The sequence below is a fragment of the Pipistrellus kuhlii genome, unplaced genomic scaffold, assembly GCF_014108245.1.
Source record: "Pipistrellus kuhlii isolate mPipKuh1 unplaced genomic scaffold, mPipKuh1.p scaffold_m20_p_115, whole genome shotgun sequence".
Classification (NCBI taxonomy): Eukaryota; Metazoa; Chordata; class Mammalia; order Chiroptera; family Vespertilionidae; genus Pipistrellus; species Pipistrellus kuhlii.
In genome coordinates, this window is record NW_023425422.1 from 60,172 (window position 1) to 77,460 (window position 17,289).

The following is a 17,289-nucleotide window of genomic DNA, read 5'->3' on the forward strand; positions in this document are numbered from 1 at the left end:
AGGGGATGTCTTATTTTTTTCCATGAAGAAGAATACAGTACACATTTATTGTTAAATGAAAATAAAGGAAATTTATTACCTGTATATGGTACGGTAGTACGGTAGTTGTCAACACAAACCAGACAAACCAGTATCAAGAATTTACTCATTTATTCAATGACAATCATGTCATCATCTTCTGGAACATCATCATAACAATCCAATTCCTGAATTTCCTGGTGAATTTCTTGTGACTCCATTTCTTTCAGAATCAGTGGACCAAATCTCAAATGTTTAGCAATAGCACTGTCTTTAAATGAGTACTTCTTGTCAAGGTAGCCTGCTTGCAGTGCATTTGCAATGCAACTGTCAGTGATTTTCTCCCATGAATTATCCATCCAAGTCACAACTTCTTGCAGTTTAGGTTTCACAAAGTTTCCATGTTGATTTCTCACCATTCTATTTTCAATGTAGTCAGTAATTTCCATGCACAAATTGTCTTTGAATGGCTTGTTTATTGCAATATCAAGAGTCTGGAGATAGGCCGTCATTCCTGCGGGAATCATTATCTGATCTATTTTTCTTTCGTGAAGAAATGTCTTCATGTCTTTAGCGTGGTGAGTGCTGGCTGCATCCCAGACTAGCAGACCTCTTTGGCTTACTCGCATAACAAGTGGCAGCATTAAATCGACCCACTTCCTTATAACTGCTGTGTGGTCCAAGCTTTTTCGGTTTCAAGAATAAAAACGCCCAAAACACGTTCAATCTTTTCCTTCTTGCCCTTAGAAATGATTAAAGGTGGGATTTTAGTGCCATCCAGATGAATTGCCAAAATACAGGAAACACGTGCACTTTCGTAAGCAGTGGAGGAAATGTACACTAAGGAGGCACCCCACTGTTCAATTGTTGTTTGAGATGATTGGCCCATAAACACTACAGTTTCATCCATAGCAATCATGTTGGAAAGATTGTATTTAGAGAAGTCAGCATCATCAATAAAGGACTTGAATGCAAGTGCTTGCTTAATAACTTGAGTATCTTCCAACCTAAACAATGTTGTAGATCTTCTTAAAGACAGTTCATTTCGCTGAAGGAAATTATCCAGCCAGTGTTGTGATGCTTTGAAGTCTTCGGGGGTTATGTCAAACTGTGGTGCCATTGCAAGGGCAAATTCTTGAATCTGAGCCCTATTCACAACCAAAGCCTCTGCTCTCCTGTCAACAACCCATTCACAGATCAGGTCTTCCAGCTTGGAAAATAATGATTGCCGACCTGACTCATACTTGCACTTTTTAGCATTTCCCTTGTCCACTTGTTCAATGAGGTTACCATACTCTGCTCGCCATTTTCGGACCAATCGGATACTCAACATCTTCTCTTTGCAGAAAGCAGTAAGATTTTGGCCCCAAGAGTCTTCCACGATTCCTTTCTTGTACTTCATGGAGTAGCTTTTTCTTTTTGTGCTCATTTCTAGGGGTAAAAAAAAGAAATTGGGGTATCAAGGTGGGGGGAGGGGGATCACTTAAAATGACACAGGGGAGATCAGAGGGGGGAATCAAAATGGCACAGGAGAATCAGAGGGGGGATTACCATTTTAGTAACCCCTTTTGATCCTCCTGTGTCATTTTGATTGCCCCCTCTGATCCTCTTGTGTCATTTTAAGTGATCCCCCTCCTCCCACCCCTGTGCCATTGAACACCTTCACCAGACATCCCCCCTACCCCTTTATCAGACATTTAGCCCCTGGTGCCTGCCTGAGGACCGTCACTGGGCTTGCTGGGGCCTGGATCTGGGCTGGAGCAGGGTCTGCCACTGACTAAGAACCTTCAGTCATCATGAGGGCGGCCGCGAGCATCAGGTAGTGTCACCAGAGACAGACCAGCACTCACCACCTTCACTGCATCCCATCCGCTCTAATCCTCCTGTTCTTCTACATGCATCTGCGAAAGTCTCCTCCTCTCTCCCGCCCTGCGCTCACCGCTCACTCTGACCTCCGCTCCCCCTCCACACAGCAGTGACATCAGGACTCCACGTAACATCACTGGTTGCTAGACACCAGTCAGGGTGGCCCTAGTGACCAGTTTACGGTAAATTAATTTTCATTCTAAGCCTAGGGGGGCCTTATTTTCTGGGGGATGCCTTATATTTCACTCAGAAGGAAACCTGTAAGTAGGTCTTATTTTCGGAGGATGTTTTATTTTCGGGGAAACACGGTAGATAGATGGATTACCTACTTACCAAAAGCTCGCATGTGTCACTCACCCATGGAGGTTAATTTTTGATCCAGGCCTTTAATTGCAGGCATTGCTGCCTAGGCATTTGTCCTGCTTTCTACATCTGGATTCACATTTGTTGATGGGCAAATAGCTAGAACAAAACCCTTTTTTTTCTTCTCCCTGCCTGATGCTTCCAGAACTAGGAAACTATTTTTTATTCTTATTTCTACATAAACATAATTATTTCAGTAATATCAATTAAAATGTTATCCTTGTAACAAGACACAATTGGAAACACTGCTTCTATCATCTCAACTGTGACTGGAATGCCATCTTTGTTCCTAGAATTAGGTGTCTAGAATCCAGCTTAAGGAACAGAGTTGACTTTAGGGAGCCCAGTTCCTGGCTAATAGGCTCCCCAGCCTTATGAGTTCAGCACTTCCTGGCGGGCCAGGCTCCTGGGGGTATCATGGGACCTCAGACATTCTCTATGTCATTTCAGTCTTTCCCCACAAAAACCTGCTGCGAGTGTCTTGCCTCTTATCCTCGGGGGCAATTGATCACACTGACTGACTGTTGTTTCAGTGAGAGGTGACCTTGACACAGACAAGGTCTGTGGCTATGGAACTGCTCGCTGCCGGAGGAATTGTAAGAGACAGGAATTCAAAATTGGATTCTGCCCCAACACTAACCCATGCTGTCTGAAAGGACGGATGGCACCTCATTGAATCCTGTGAAATACCCAAACCCACTGGGGCCTGGTCCCTGGACGCGCCAACGGCCGAACCTCAGAGCCTCCCCTTTATGAGAGCTGACAGCCGGAAAGCCTAGGGGCAGCCCCTGAGCTGGGTGTGAAAGGAGGGTTTGCTGAGACGCAGAGTGGGGCTGGCAGAGTGGGGCAGCAGCACAGCAGACACCAGGGCCTCGGCCTCCGGGCCCCCGACGGCCCTTCTCTCTGTGACAGGAATTGCAGCAATGCAGGTAAGCTGAGTCTCAGCACTGTAAAGCCTAACTAACATCTATCTAATCAACCACAGCCTCAGTGAGCATCGAGTGTTTTTTTTGTGGCTTAGTTATAGCAAATGATCTTAAAACATTGTTGTTTTTCTGATCAGAAGTCCTGCTCTACAATCATGTATGACTTTTGTTCTTTAATTTAGAAAATAAATCAATATTAAAGTTGTTTGGTAAACACTGGAAACACATCAACATCCTGGGAGGAAAACAATGTATGATGAGAAGCGTGCAGACTAAGGGGTTGACCCACGTGGATGTCTGTGAGTGTCACACCCAGCAGGTGGCAGCAGAGAGCACATGCCCTGGGCAGTGTTAGGGGGTTGCTTCCACTCACTGTCCCTAAGGAAAGGGAGTAATAGAACCTTTCTCCTGACTTTCCTGTCTAAACTGTGTCATGGTAACCAACAGATTTAGGACGAAAAGCTTCTCTCTGCAAAAGTAGCACAACTGATGAATGAAGTAAGGATAGAATGAGAATGTCACTATTTTGCAAACACCTAGGGGACTAATGATCTAGCCTGTAATGAGAACGACTGGCTGCGTGCCTCCTAGTAGACGTCACGCTGTCACCTGTTAAGCCCACCTATGCTCTCCCTGGAGCCACCTCACCAACCCAACTCATCCCTAGACAAGCCTCCTCCTGGATTATTTCCAAGAACACTAAAGATGCCTTATCATTTCCTTGGAAAACACTTCGGAATATATAACCCAGAGAAAAATGTAATCACAGTGCTATTTCCACACTTGGAAAAAAACTAGCACTTGCTTCTTAATATAACTCAACAGTCAGCGAGTGTTCAAATGCTCTCAGGTTTCGTAAGCGCTCTCGTCAGTCAGTTTCTGAGAACTAAGTCCCTAAAGGCCCGCATAAAGCCATTGGCCGTGTCTGAAATAGCCCCTCCCCCTCAAGTGTGATTGACATAGCCATGTTCATAATGACCGCTCCCCTCAGCCCAGACAAAGTCACGCTATTTTACAAACTTGCACTCTTTTAATTGTCATGAATTAATAGCAAAAGAACAAAGGCAGATTGTTCTAGTTTATTGTTTCCATAATTAGCCAGACATAGTTGACACGATGCATACACATTTGGAAACTCGCCAGCATTGCTGTGTCTTCATTCTGTTGTGGCCGGCAAGGCCTAGCCGAGGCAGGGCTCCAGATGGCCAGCAAGACCCTGAAAGGGCAGGGCGGGGCGAGGATGAGCTCCCAACTCCGCCCCGTAGGGCGGAGTTATCCCTAGCCCAGTCTGGGCATAACAACCCTATGGAGGCAGGACTCCAGGTCAGGGAAGGAACGAGCAACCAGACCCACAACAAAGAATGTAGCATAACTTTTAGTCATAAAATAGTTCTGATGCAAGGCTCAACCCCCAGGCATGCACGTCCTGTTTTCAGTAGCCGCAAGGCAGGACAAACAGACCAAACCAGGTCAAACAGAGACTGCTTAAGCGGAAAATAAACCCCCACCCCAGGTGTTGTATAAACTTTAAATGTTACTGTACTAGTGGAATTTTTCTATAACTTATAACTGACGTTTCTTTGTTAAAACTTTTAGCCAATCATAATCTGCCAGGCATCTCTAAGACAGGGATAAAAGTAGTATGCTTAGAGTGGGTCAGGGCTCTCGTTGCAGGGAGGTGGGGGGAAGACTGCTGGAGGAATGCATATAGACAATTATAAGAAAAAGGCAAAGTGGAGAAGGAGAAATAAGAATGGGTCTATAGCAGTTGGGTCTATAGCTAAAACCTTAGGAATACCATTCAAGTCTGTGGACAAATTCTACTGCAATTATCACACTAAATATTAATCTTTGGGGATCTTGAGTCACTGAAGAAAAAAGGCTTAGTAAATTCATAATAGATCAGCTCAGGTAAACTAGTGAGGAAGTGTATAGTATATGTTAAAATAATCTTCATCAAGATAATTTTTGAAGTGTTATCATTTAAAGGGGGAAATCAGCTGCTATTGGAAAAATGCCTTTCATAGACAAACTCATTGCTTAACAGTGATGGATAAATTTAGTCTTCTCAAATGTATTGTTTCCTTTTTTAAATGTTATCGTCAGAGAGATCTGCTTGTTTATTACTTGCTTAGCTATTTTTAATTATATGATTTGCTCCTTGTTCAAGTTGTTTATGAAAGTGTCACGATAAAATATAGTGACCTACAGAAAAATGACTTATAGGTCTAATTCCATTCCAAGAATTCAAGGGACTTTCCAAATTAATTTATTTGAATTCTGCTTGGAATTTGCAGTTCAGAAAAGAGAGACACTAATGTTTTTATCATCTATAAAGTTAAGGTTTCTAAGCAGATGACTTACGTTTAACTTCCAGAAAAAAGTATCATCAAGTTTTGTTACAGGTCTCTGTCCACAAACAAATGGTATGTAGTATATGACCTTACCGATCAAGGATTTTATTTGACAACAATCTTGAAATGATTGATTTGTTTTTCAAAGAGTCAGATGCTTTTTCCAACCCTCTGTCATTTCTTAAATGGATCTGGATTAGCGAGGTGTAACCACGTAATTTTAAATTCTTTGCTAACTAGGAATAGGAAATTTGTAAATGTACAATAAACATTCCGCTTAGTCAGAACGATTGAGGATGACTGTCAGGTGCTCAGCTACAAAATGAAATAAATTTACATGTTCAAAAAATAAAGCAAATGTCAGAAACTGCAGAGGAAGCAACTGTTCACTTGGAAGTTCCAAGAGAATTTACTCCATCAGTTATCAGGCCGGCGTCACCGGCCCGCCCTACGCCCGGCGCTTTGCGCCTGCGCGGGGGACGCTCTGGAGCAAGATGGCGGCGCCCAGCCTCCCCACTCCCGAGCACGGGCACGTGGGCCGGGGCGCCTTCCGCGACGTGTACGCGCCCGCGGAGGACACCTTCCTGCTCCTGGACGCTCTGGAGGCGGCGGCGGCCGAGCTCACGCGGTGCGAGTAGGCGAGAGTCCCCGTGGGACCGCGGTCGGGCGTCCTGGAGGCGGCGGCACAGGGCCCAGGAAGTGACCGGAGGCGAGGTCCACCGGGCAGGTTAACACCGGAAGCCGTCACCAGGTTCCCCCCCAGAAACAGTAGCGAGGGCGCCGGGGTTCCCTCGGGTCGGGGTCGGGGTGGGTATCCGGGCTACGAGCGCTCCGGGCGGCCTTCCGCGCCTTCCCAGCCACACCGGCCCCCGCGGCTCATTAACGCGAACGAGGAAGACGGGCCCCCGCGTCGCTGAGTTTACCCGGAAGCCGCCGGCGCCGGGGCACAAACCGGAAGTGAGGTTGAGATCCCAGGATGGAAGTGATTGTGTTAATTCTCCCTGGAAGATATTTTTCTGGTTGATTTTTAGAAAGAGAGAGAGAGGGAGGGAGGGAGGGAGGGAGGACAGAGCGAGAGAGAGAAAGAGAGATTGTAAAAACTTAGTTACCCGCAGCCTCCATGGTAGCACCTTACAAATAATAACACTGACCTGTTTAAATGCTCACTGTAAACTTTAAATTTAATGAGTGAAAAGAACAATGCCTACATTGTCAATTTTTTTTATTTTATTTTTATTTTTATTTATTTTTTATTTTTTTTACAGAGAGGAAGGGACAGGGAGAGAGAGTTAGAAACATCGATGAGAGAGACACATCCATCAGCTGCCTCCTGCACACCTCCTACTGGGGTTGTGCCCGCAACCAAGGCACATGCCCTCGACGGGAATCGAACCTGGGACCTTTCAGTCCGCAGGCTGCATTGTCAATTTTTTAAATGAAAGGAATTTGGGTAGTTAGATGTATTTAAAAATTAAGCCTTGAAGTGGCCTTTCTCAAGATGAACCAGCTAGGTGTTCATCCCTCTTTTTTTAAAAAAAATATATATATTTTATTGATTTTTTACAGAGAGGAAGAGAGAGAGTCTGAAACATCGATGAGAGAGAATCATCGATCTGCTGCCTCTTGTGCACCCCCCACCGGGGATGTGCCCGCCACCAGAGTACATGCCCTTGACTGGAATCGAATCCAGGACCCCCCAGTTCGCAGGCCAACACTCCATCTACTGAGCCAAACCCGTTTTGGAACATTCCTCTTAAACTTGGTTGGATTTTTCCATGTATAAAATGGCCCGACTATTATTACAAACTAGTTTTCATTGTAAACTATGGAACTTTTGGATTTACTGAAATCTAGACTAAAACGTTTTCTAAATCATGGCATGTCAATGATTTACAAGCACAAATTGGGCTCCACAGTATGCTGTACAAGAACCTAATTTTGTTTTAGAGTTTTGGATTTTTCTGGTATTGGAATTTTATTTATGCGGTCATAACAGCTTATTTAAAATATAAACTGCCTGGTAAGAGTCAGTAGACCTTCCTATAGCATAATAAAGGTTTGTCAGCTATGGGACTGGTTCCTAAAGTTAGGAACCCCAAATTCTGTTAGTGGGTAATTGGGGAATTGGGTATTAGTGAGACCCCCTAAATCCCACCAAACCTATTTCTGTAGTAGGGATACTTGGTGCTTTTCACACCAGATATGTATGTAGTTATAGGTAAGGAATTAAATTTAATTGAAGGACAAAATACAGTAGAATGGAGATACTCACTGGCAGCCTTAAGATTATTACTAATACTTTAAGATCAAATACTTCAATGTTTTCCCAATTTAGTATATAGTACAAATATGGAATTTCTTTGCTGCTCTAAATCTGTTATCTGTAGAATGGGGTAACTTTCCTTCCCTAGAATATGCTGATGGGTTTATGAATGTTAAATATGTTTAAGTTATAAAGAAATGTCTTTCATAAATAAATATAATAATCTAACTATCATTTTTGGAAATACTAAACTAGGAACTTCTCCTGGAAAGAATTGTCTTTCATATTAAAATGTCTAACCCTAAATTAACAATATTTCATAGCTTTTATGTAATATGCTGTAGAAATGAATTGAAAGCCAACTATTACTACATAGTAATAGACTACTATATTACTACATACTACATAGACTTAAACTACATACCCAAAATTTTAACAATTTTGAGCTGTGCACTATTAAATGAGGATAAAGCAGTTGTCAGAAAATTAACTCATTTATAAACTTACTTTATATTTGTATATTTTTGTGACATCCTGTACCTCAGGTGGGTGGTAATAGGGGAGAAATGGGTTAAAAGGAGTGTGAGAGTTCTTTTCTGTGATGTGTGTTTGCTGCAGCTGCAGTAATGGACTTTGTTTTGTTTAGAGTGGAGCTATGCCTGGAAGTGGGATCGGGGTCTGGAGTGGTATCCACATTCTTGGCCTCCATGATAGGCCCTCAGGCTCTGTACCTGTAAGTGTATGGAGGTCAAAGGCACTCAGAGATTCATTGTACATACTATTAGGTATTGCATGAATGAAATCATTTCTGTAATTAGATAATATGTACCTGATGGCATCTGTTTTAGTAAGAACTCAGAATGCACATGAACTTCCCTAAAAATTGTAACTGCGTGTTTTATTCCATCAGAATGGATAATTATAGAAGCTGCATAACAATTTTAGGTCATCTCTAAATTTGAATTTTTTGAGGTAAATAGTTTATCACAAATTAATTGGAAGTTACCAGAATTTCTTTTGAAAGTTCAGAATATAGAAATTATAAAGTTAAAAATTACCTATAAATGTTATCACATGTTTGCTTCAGTTTTTTTTCCGGTTTCCTATTTTTCAGTTAATATGGTATCATAAGCATTTTCCTTCCAAAAATTCTTTAACACCTAGTCAGTCACTGGTAACTGACACTATAATTTGCATCGAAACAGGCATGGCGCTTAATGGTTTAAATTTTATTTTTCATGGCTGTATAGTATTCCTTCATTGGATTCATAATTTAATAACTTCCTTCAGATGTGCGTGTGGTTATGTGTATTCTACTTTTGCACATTATCCTAGATAATAAAAGGCTAATATGCAAACCAACCCAACAATGATGTGCACTGACCCCCCTGGGGGCAGACGCTCAATGCAGCAGCTGCCCCCTGGTGGTCAGTGCGCTGGCAGCTGGGGTCACAGCTGACCAGCACAGTGGCTGTGGCGGGAGCCTCTCTTGCCTCCACAGCAGTGCTAAAGCCAGTGGGGAGCGGGCCTAAGCTATCACTTGGACGCTTCCCAAGGGCTCCCAGACTACACTGCAAGAGGGCACAGGCTGGCCTGAGAGACCGCCCTCCCCCCTGTGCATGAATTTTGTGCACTAGGCCTCTAGTATCAATATAATCGCCTTCTTTTTTAATCAATGTAATAAATCTTTATTCTTTTCCTACCATTATGAAAGTATTCATTTTTTAAAAAAATCTGTTTCACGAAAAAGGAATGGAATTCCTTGAATTTTTCAGACACCAATCTGTCCCCTGGGCATAGGATATAGTTCTTCCTTTTCTGTTGTAGGTGCACTGACATCAACCCCAACGCAGCAGCTTGTACCCTGGAGACCGCACGCTGTAATCAAGTCCATGTGCAGCCCGTAATCACTGATCTGGTGAGATGTTACTCCTTGCCCAATAATAATTAATTTCCTTTTCAGACAAGTTAGGGTCAGCAGGATTTAAGTCAAAGATACTTGAGTGATTAATTTTTAATCCACTAAGCAGTATATCTCACAATTTATAAGTTCTTGACTGATATAATAAATACTTTGTCCACAGTTCACGGGGGATTTCTGTTGACTTGTGTACAGCAGGCTCTGTCTGTCACAATGACAGAATCCGCTTCAAACTGGCTTCACTCAAGTGAGTGGTTTCAGGCACAGCTGACTCTAGGAACTCAACTGCCGTTACAGGCGTCCTTTTCTTGGGTCTGAACTTCTCTCTGGTGGCCCTGTTCCTAGGAAGTCCTCCCTGATGGTAGCAGGATACTTTCCTGTCTGCGTCTTATTCTCCTGCAGCCCCCATAGAAAGAAACCCCGTCCTCCAGCAAAAGCCCCAGAAGGACTCCAGCGTGGATCGGTTGGGGTCATGCGTCTTTCTCTCAGTCTAAATCCTCATAAAACAGTTCTCCTGGTTGTAGACAGTAAATACTTAGCTCAGAGCCTATAGCTTTAAAGCTGTGCTGTCTGTACAGGACAAATGTACCAATTAGACCTTCCTCCTCACTTCTAAATGTGCAACCACATGTCACAACGTGGCCTGAAGGGCTGTGTCTCCTGAACACCATCTTCATTCTGATAAATACTCTTATTTCCTTATTTTTAGGGAAATTCATATAATCTTTATCTGAGTAAAAATGTAAAAATATTCCTCTCCACTTCTGTTAATTAGTGTAGCTTGACACATTTTTCTTTCTAAAAATAGACATTTTTTAATATGGTTGATTTAATTTATACTCTGGTTTAAAGTCTGACAGTTGTTGAACATTTAGGTCAAAGGCTTGCTACCAAGACTGAAGGAGAAGGTTGATCTTCTGGTGTTTAATCCCCCATATGTAGTGACTCCGCCTGAGGAGGTAAGACATAACAGAATTTAATCGTTAATGCTGTCTACTGCTTCCTTTCTAAAGGCAAGCGAATTTCATCATTCGATGTCATCTGTGGATTAACACAAACTGCTCTGATTAAACTGACCCATTGCCGCCCTTTAAATTGCATTCGAACCGGGCCATGGCATTTAAATTCATGTGTGTGTAACTGTGTGTGTGCATGCCCTTTAATTCCCCTTAAATTCTCATAGGAATTCTTTTTGAAAGTTTCAGGTTCCCTCCTCTCAAGGGAGTGTGTGTGGGAAAAGGAGGAAGTTATGAAGGTAAAAGATAAACTTAGAGGTTAGATCACAGAGAGAGAGAGAGAGAGAGAGAGAGAGATAATATACTGGTGGTAGAGGTGCATACAGAAAGTTGTGGCTGTACTTACTAGTGTATCTAGACACACACGGGAGCTGTTGGGTGTGTCACTGATCTGAACAGGTAGGTCAAGGTCTGGTCCCGCTCAGAGGTGAACCCAGGCTGCAGGCCTGGCTTGACTCTTCCCTCCTGAGGGACACCTCCCTCCTCTGGGTGTAAGAATGTGGTTGGTGCCAGCTGATCTTCCCAAGGGCCCGTCCAGTGCGAGCACCAACACTGGCTGAGCATTCCTGGGGGGTAGATCAGCAGGGCCAGCCCAGAGGGCCTCTGTCCACCCGGGAACAGAATGGAGAAGGGCCTGGCCAAAGCTGCCTTCCCAGGCACCTGTCCGCAGACGCCGCACTAGGTGCAACATCCGGAAAGGAGTCCCCCGACGGGGAGGAAGGCATGAACCTGGAAAAGGAAGGAGTCCTAGGAATGCCAAAAGGGAAGTCTCTAGGAGGAAAGTTGGGACAGAAACAGGAAGGTGTGGATTTTCTCAGGATTCACTTTGTGGAAAGTTGTACATTGAGGAAGATATGAGAATAACTTAAATACAAATGAAATTAAGCAAGTGGACACATTGAATGTTCATCAATAACTATATATGATTATTTTCCATCATAAAATGTTATCCAGTCATTAAAAGCAAGTTAGAACTCAACTAGATTACATGAAGAGATTTCATAAGGTATTGCATAAGAAAAGAAAAATATACATAAATATACATAAAATTGATGATTGGACTATTGCCTCATTTTTTCCCCCCAACAGTGGGAAAATTAATTTTTTATCATTTTCTAACTTTATAATTGGAAACTACTATTTTCCTAATTTTACAGATAAGGGAGGAAATGAATTCACAAAGACTACAAATTTATACAAGGTCACAAATGCCTTTTGTATGGCAGTAAAATACAAAATACGTACTTGTTTGATGACTGTTACTTGTCAAAAAGATTAAGTTTGAGCATGGCTGGTGTGCATCAGTGGTTGAGCGTCAACCTATGAACCAAGGAGTCATGGTTCGATTCCATGTCAGGGCACATGCATGGGTTTCAGTCTTGATCCCCAGAAGGAAGCATGTAGGTGGCAACCAATCCATGATTCTCTCTCATCATTAAGCTGTTAACCGAGCGGGACTTATAAATACGTCAAACGTAAACAATATCTGGAACAAGGAGGACATATGAATACGTCCTTGAAATATATGTTGCACCCTGAAACAGACAGTATATATTTTTTGTAATCTTTATAATTGTTTGTAAAATTTATAATTTTTTAATTCGATGTTTCCATTTTTTGTTGGTATTCTTTTCTATTCGTTTTTAATTTTATATTTTCCTTTGTGCTTTATATATAAATAAACTAAAAAATATATATTTCATTTATTTTAATTAAAAAATAATAATAATATGAAATTACATCCACCAGGCGTGATGTACTGACACGTCCTAGTGAAAGAATCTGCGCCCGTTATACGTTGCGTAATTAAAAAGGGAACTCCCTGGTTAACAGGTTAATGTTTCTCTCCCTCCCCCCTCTTCTCTGAAATGAAATATATATATATTAAAAAAAGATTAAGTTTGTGCCGAAATCAGTTTGGCTCAATGGATAGAGTGTCGGACTGCGGACTGAAAGATCCTGGGTTCGATTCCGGTCAAGGGCATGTACCTTGGTTGCAGGCACATCCCCAGTAGGGGGTGTGCAAGAGGCAGCTGATAGATGATTCTCTCTCATTGATGTTTCTAACTCTCTATCCCTCTCTCTTCCTTTCTGTAAAAAATCAATAAAATATATAAGAAAAAAAATGATTAAGTTTGTGATTCTGAACGTAAGTTGAGTCAAAACAATCTTTCCACTGGTCACAGGTAGGAAGTCATGGAATAGAAGCAGCGTGGGCTGGTGGCAGAAATGGTCGAGAGGTCATGGACAGGTTCTTCCCGCTGGTTCCAGATCTCCTTTCTCCAAGAGGGATGTTCTATTTAGTCACCATTAAGGAGAACAATCCAGGTATGCAGACCACTATCAGACTGTACTCTATAAAGTCACCTGGGATGGTAGTATAATCACTGACGACCGATAGTGCGGAACTCATGCTGGAAGAGGGATTGTAAGAGGCTGGTTTGGGTTTTTAAAAAGGACCGTCCTGCGGTGGGAATGGCAGTTTCCTCCTAATTCCTAAACTAATTCAAACACAAAACCTTTTTTCTTCAACACTTCACCCTCCATGTTGTGAATTATCTCTCCTCTGGTCTTCATGCCCTTAAAAATTCTGCTGTGCACATTTAGCTCATCTGAAGTTTTATCATGAAAGTGATCTCATGTTATGGATGTTTATGCCTTAGCTTTCAGATTGATTTGTAACTACATTGACCATGTACACCTCAGGGTTTGATTTTTTTATGTTTTACCTATATCCTCAGCCCTTCAAATCACATTATGATTACTAGGTTTTTGTTTTTTGTAACTCCATTTTCTTAGTTCAGTCTTCAGTGTTGTTTGTAAAAGGGAAGGTTTTTTGCTTTTTTTCAATGCACCTAAATGAAATGAGCTATTTTTTTTATTTTTATTTTTTTACAGAGAGGGAGGGAGAGGGATAGAGAGCTATTGATAGAAACATCGATGAGAGAACATCGACCAGCTGCCTCCTGCACACCCCTTTCTGGGGATGTGCCCACAAGCAATGTACATGCCCTTGACCGGAATCGAACCTGGGACCTCTCAGTCCGCAAGCCGACGCTCTTTCCACTGAGCCAAACCAGTTTCGGCGAAATGAGCTATTTTATTTACTATCATTGTCCCATGTTACTGTACACTTGGTCCAAATCTTCATTGTTATTTTTTATCCAAAGGGAAGGATTTGAGCAGAGAATGGAGCTAAACAACTAAAAATCTTATTGCTGTAATAACAAGGGGCTCCACTGCAACACAGGCCATTCAGTCTGGCTAGAATTCTCAGTATCACCTGGAGGGTACGAGTGCTCCCACCTTTGTCAAGTCCAAATTCACCGTAGTAGAGTCCTACTTGGGGTGCATTGTTTTCTCAGATGAATATAATTTATAAATAGTCTGTATATTATTTATTAAACTGTTTAGCTATCATATACACTTCACCAAATGATTTGGTTGAATTTTACCTTTGTTTTAATTTCCATTTTAGAAGACATTTTGGAAACAATGAAGGTGAAAGGTCTTCAGGGGACCACTGCACTTTCCAGGCGAGCAGGCCAAGAAATCCTTTCGGTCCTGAGGTTCACCAAGTCCTCGCACGCTGTCTGCTCCCCATTATAGTGAACTAACAGCCCATCGCCCGGTACCACGCACAGCAGGCTGCCCCCCACTTCCGCAGGAGCTGGGAAGGAGCCGTGCTGCTTCTGTGGGAGACAGGCCCGCCGTCTCCTCTCTGGGCTTGTGTTCGGCTGTGGGCTGGCCCCCCGTTCCTGTCCCTGTCCATGTTCATTCCGGCTCCAGGGGGCCATGAGCCAGGGCTCAGCACAGCCCCTTGTCTCCATCTCCGTTATGGGCCTCACCTGCGTGCACAACATCCTCCTCTCTGGTTGTGACCCATTGTGGTGTCCTTGGCCTAGTTTGCATATTCTCTCTCTCTCTCTCTTTTTTTCCAGCGTATGAGACGACTTTTGAAACGAAAGTCAACCGAAAGTCGGGGCTCGTCTTATACGCCGATTTATCCCGAAAATAGGCGAATATAGGCCTAAACCTATGTTTTATCTGTAAAATTAGGGGGTCGTCTTATACGCCCGGTTGTCTTTTTCGATTGACTTTTTTTCGTTTCAAGAGCCGTCTTATATGCCGGAAAATACGGGGGTGTGTGTGTGTGTGTGTGTGTGTGTGTGAATAAAAATATGTATTACATTGAATATACATATGGATATACTAGTATATACTGTGTGTGTGTGTGTGTATAGATTGGCTGAATGTATTCACCATATTTTGAAACTGAAGTAATTTTTGGTTAACAAGTAAAACTCAGAAATTCGTCAAATAGAGAAAGGTAAGAGGGCTGGGCATCATCTTTCACCTATGAATCAAGCCTGCAGACATACTTACAGGAAGTGCAAGGAAATATGTACACTGGGTATACTTGGTGTTTACATATAAAAGAGAGTTATATGTGAAAGGCCATCATTTCAGCATTGCCTAAAACAGCAAAACAAGGAAGTCAGCCAACGTGCCATCACCAAAGGGGTTGGTAAAGTAAGTTACAATATGCCCAGGATCCTGAATGAGTGACATCTGGCCATCAAACGACTCGGATGTGTATGGCCTGAACCAGAGGGGTTCATGACATACTATTCAGTGAAAGAAATGTTACAGGACAGTATTGTCCCGCATGTTTATTTTTAAAAGACCCACAGAGGGTAGATTGGTGCATATAGAAGTCTCAAAGACATCAGGTGGGAATGGAGGAACTTTTGCTTTTTTGTAGCAGCATTTGTACAAGGATAATGTATTATATAATTTTAAAAAAATTAATTAAAAAAATTTTTAAATATACTTTCACTTGTATTCATTCTATTTATAAATTATAATTTATAGTGGCCCAGTGCATGAAATTCATACACATTAAAAGAGAATTAGAGGAAATATATTGCTATTTGCCCTTTATAATAGAAGTGTTGAAATGAAAGAAAATTAGTAAAATGTATATGAAAATCATCCTCTTGTCAGAGTCTGGGGCCTGCCCCGGGACCCAGAGTCAAGTCCCCAACCACCAGTGCGCGCTTCAAAATCTCGAGACCGAGACCCAGACCCAGCTGGACCCATCCCTATTGGTCAAGATCCAGACCTGGCCAGCCCCACCCCATCAAGCCCCACCAGGGGGAAAGGGGGAGTGGGGGATGGGGGGAATGCAGCCTCAGGTCCCTTGACCTGGCACCAGGCAGGGGGCACAGCCTCAGGGCCTGTCAAGCCCCACCAGGTGGGAGGTGCAGCGGGTTGGGGCGGGAGCGTGTGTGTGTGTGTGTGTGTGTGTGTGTGTGTGTGTGTGTGTAGCCTCAGATCCCCTGGTGCATGTTGGGCAGGGGGCATGGCCTCAGGTGCCCCAGCACACCCTCAGGTCCCCTGGCTCAGCACTGGCGTAGGGGAAGCAGCCTTCAAGTCCTTTGTCAAGCCAAGCAGGGATAGGTGGTGCAGCCTGAGGTCCCTGCTGATCATTTGTTATGGGAACCCCACCTCCGCTGTCGGTGCAAGCCATCTTGTGATAGCATGAGGGTTAATTTGCATATTACAGCTTTATTCTCCTCCTCCTTGGTAATATTTTTTTCCCTATCTTTTATCCTTTACCATATATTTGTTTTCTTCTTGCATAGATATTGCAAATTGCTATACATTTTTTCTTAGACCAAGAATTATATGCAAACAGAGGCCTGATGCACGAAGATTCATACACTGGGCCTTCCTTCCCCTGGCTGCTGGCACCACCTTCGCTCCAGCCGGAGACACCTTTCCATCTTCCCCCGCTGCCAAGGTATGGAGTGATTGGGGTGATGCGGAATGCCTGCTGGGTTAATTAACCCTGTTGGGTTAATTTGCATACTCCTCCTGATTGGCTGGTGGGCTTTGCGAAGGTATGGTCAATTTACATCTTACTCTTTTATTAGTATAGATAAACTGACCACTCAAGTGCAGTGGAGGAGATGCCTATCCAAGAAAAGTCAGAAGAACAAGGGTTGAGGACTCTACTCTTCAAGATTAATTTAAAAAAAAAAAAAGTGTAGAATTAACACAGATAAATAGGTCAGTGGAACAGAACACACCCGGGAATTTGGCAGCACGAGAAGGTGCAGGAACCTGGGACGAGATCCCGCTTCCTGCACCTTGTGATGCTGTGAGAACTAGCTATCCATATGGCTCAGGAGTTCCATGGTCCAGCACTCCAACATTTAATTCCAGGTGAATTAGGCATAGAGTTTTTTTAAGCCCTGGGGAAAGAACAAAACTAAATCTAACTGGGAAATTATATACAATTAAAGAAAGCCACAGACCACATTGTAGCCGAGCCCCGACCAGTGTGGCTCAGTTGGTTGAGGCTTGTCCCATGCACCACCTGTTCAATTCCTAGTCAGAACACACACCCTGGTTGTGGGCTCAATCTCTGGTAGGGGGTGTGCAGGAGGCAGCTGATGGATGTCTCTCTCTCTCTCCCACTCTCCCTTCAATAAAAATATTTTAAAAGTCAAGCCCTGTACTTGAAGAAACCTTGTAATAGATGAACATTATAATC

General features: G+C 42.9%; 1 protein-coding gene across 2 annotated transcripts; it reads left to right on the forward strand.

Annotated features, from left to right (window-relative positions):
• The first annotated feature begins 5,959 nt into the window (after positions 1 to 5,959).
• On the forward strand, positions 5,960 to 15,556 carry N6AMT1 (N-6 adenine-specific DNA methyltransferase 1). 2 transcript variants are annotated; one of them, XM_036432689.2, is made up of 7 exons: positions 5,963 to 6,155; positions 8,437 to 8,523; positions 9,618 to 9,708; positions 10,587 to 10,670; positions 12,914 to 13,055; positions 14,206 to 14,338; positions 14,903 to 15,556. In XM_036432689.2, the coding sequence occupies exons 1-6, from the start codon at positions 6,022 to 6,024 to the stop codon at positions 14,334 to 14,336; spliced, it is 669 nt and encodes a 222-aa protein (XP_036288582.1). In that variant the 5' UTR covers positions 5,963 to 6,021; the 3' UTR covers positions 14,337 to 14,338; positions 14,903 to 15,556. The 2 variants fall into 2 exon arrangements, with proteins under 2 accessions (XP_045435752.1, XP_036288582.1); XM_045579796.1 differs by lacking the exon at positions 8,437 to 8,523 and having other exon boundaries at positions 5,960 to 6,155.
• Positions 15,557 to 17,289: the final 1,733 nt, after the last annotated feature.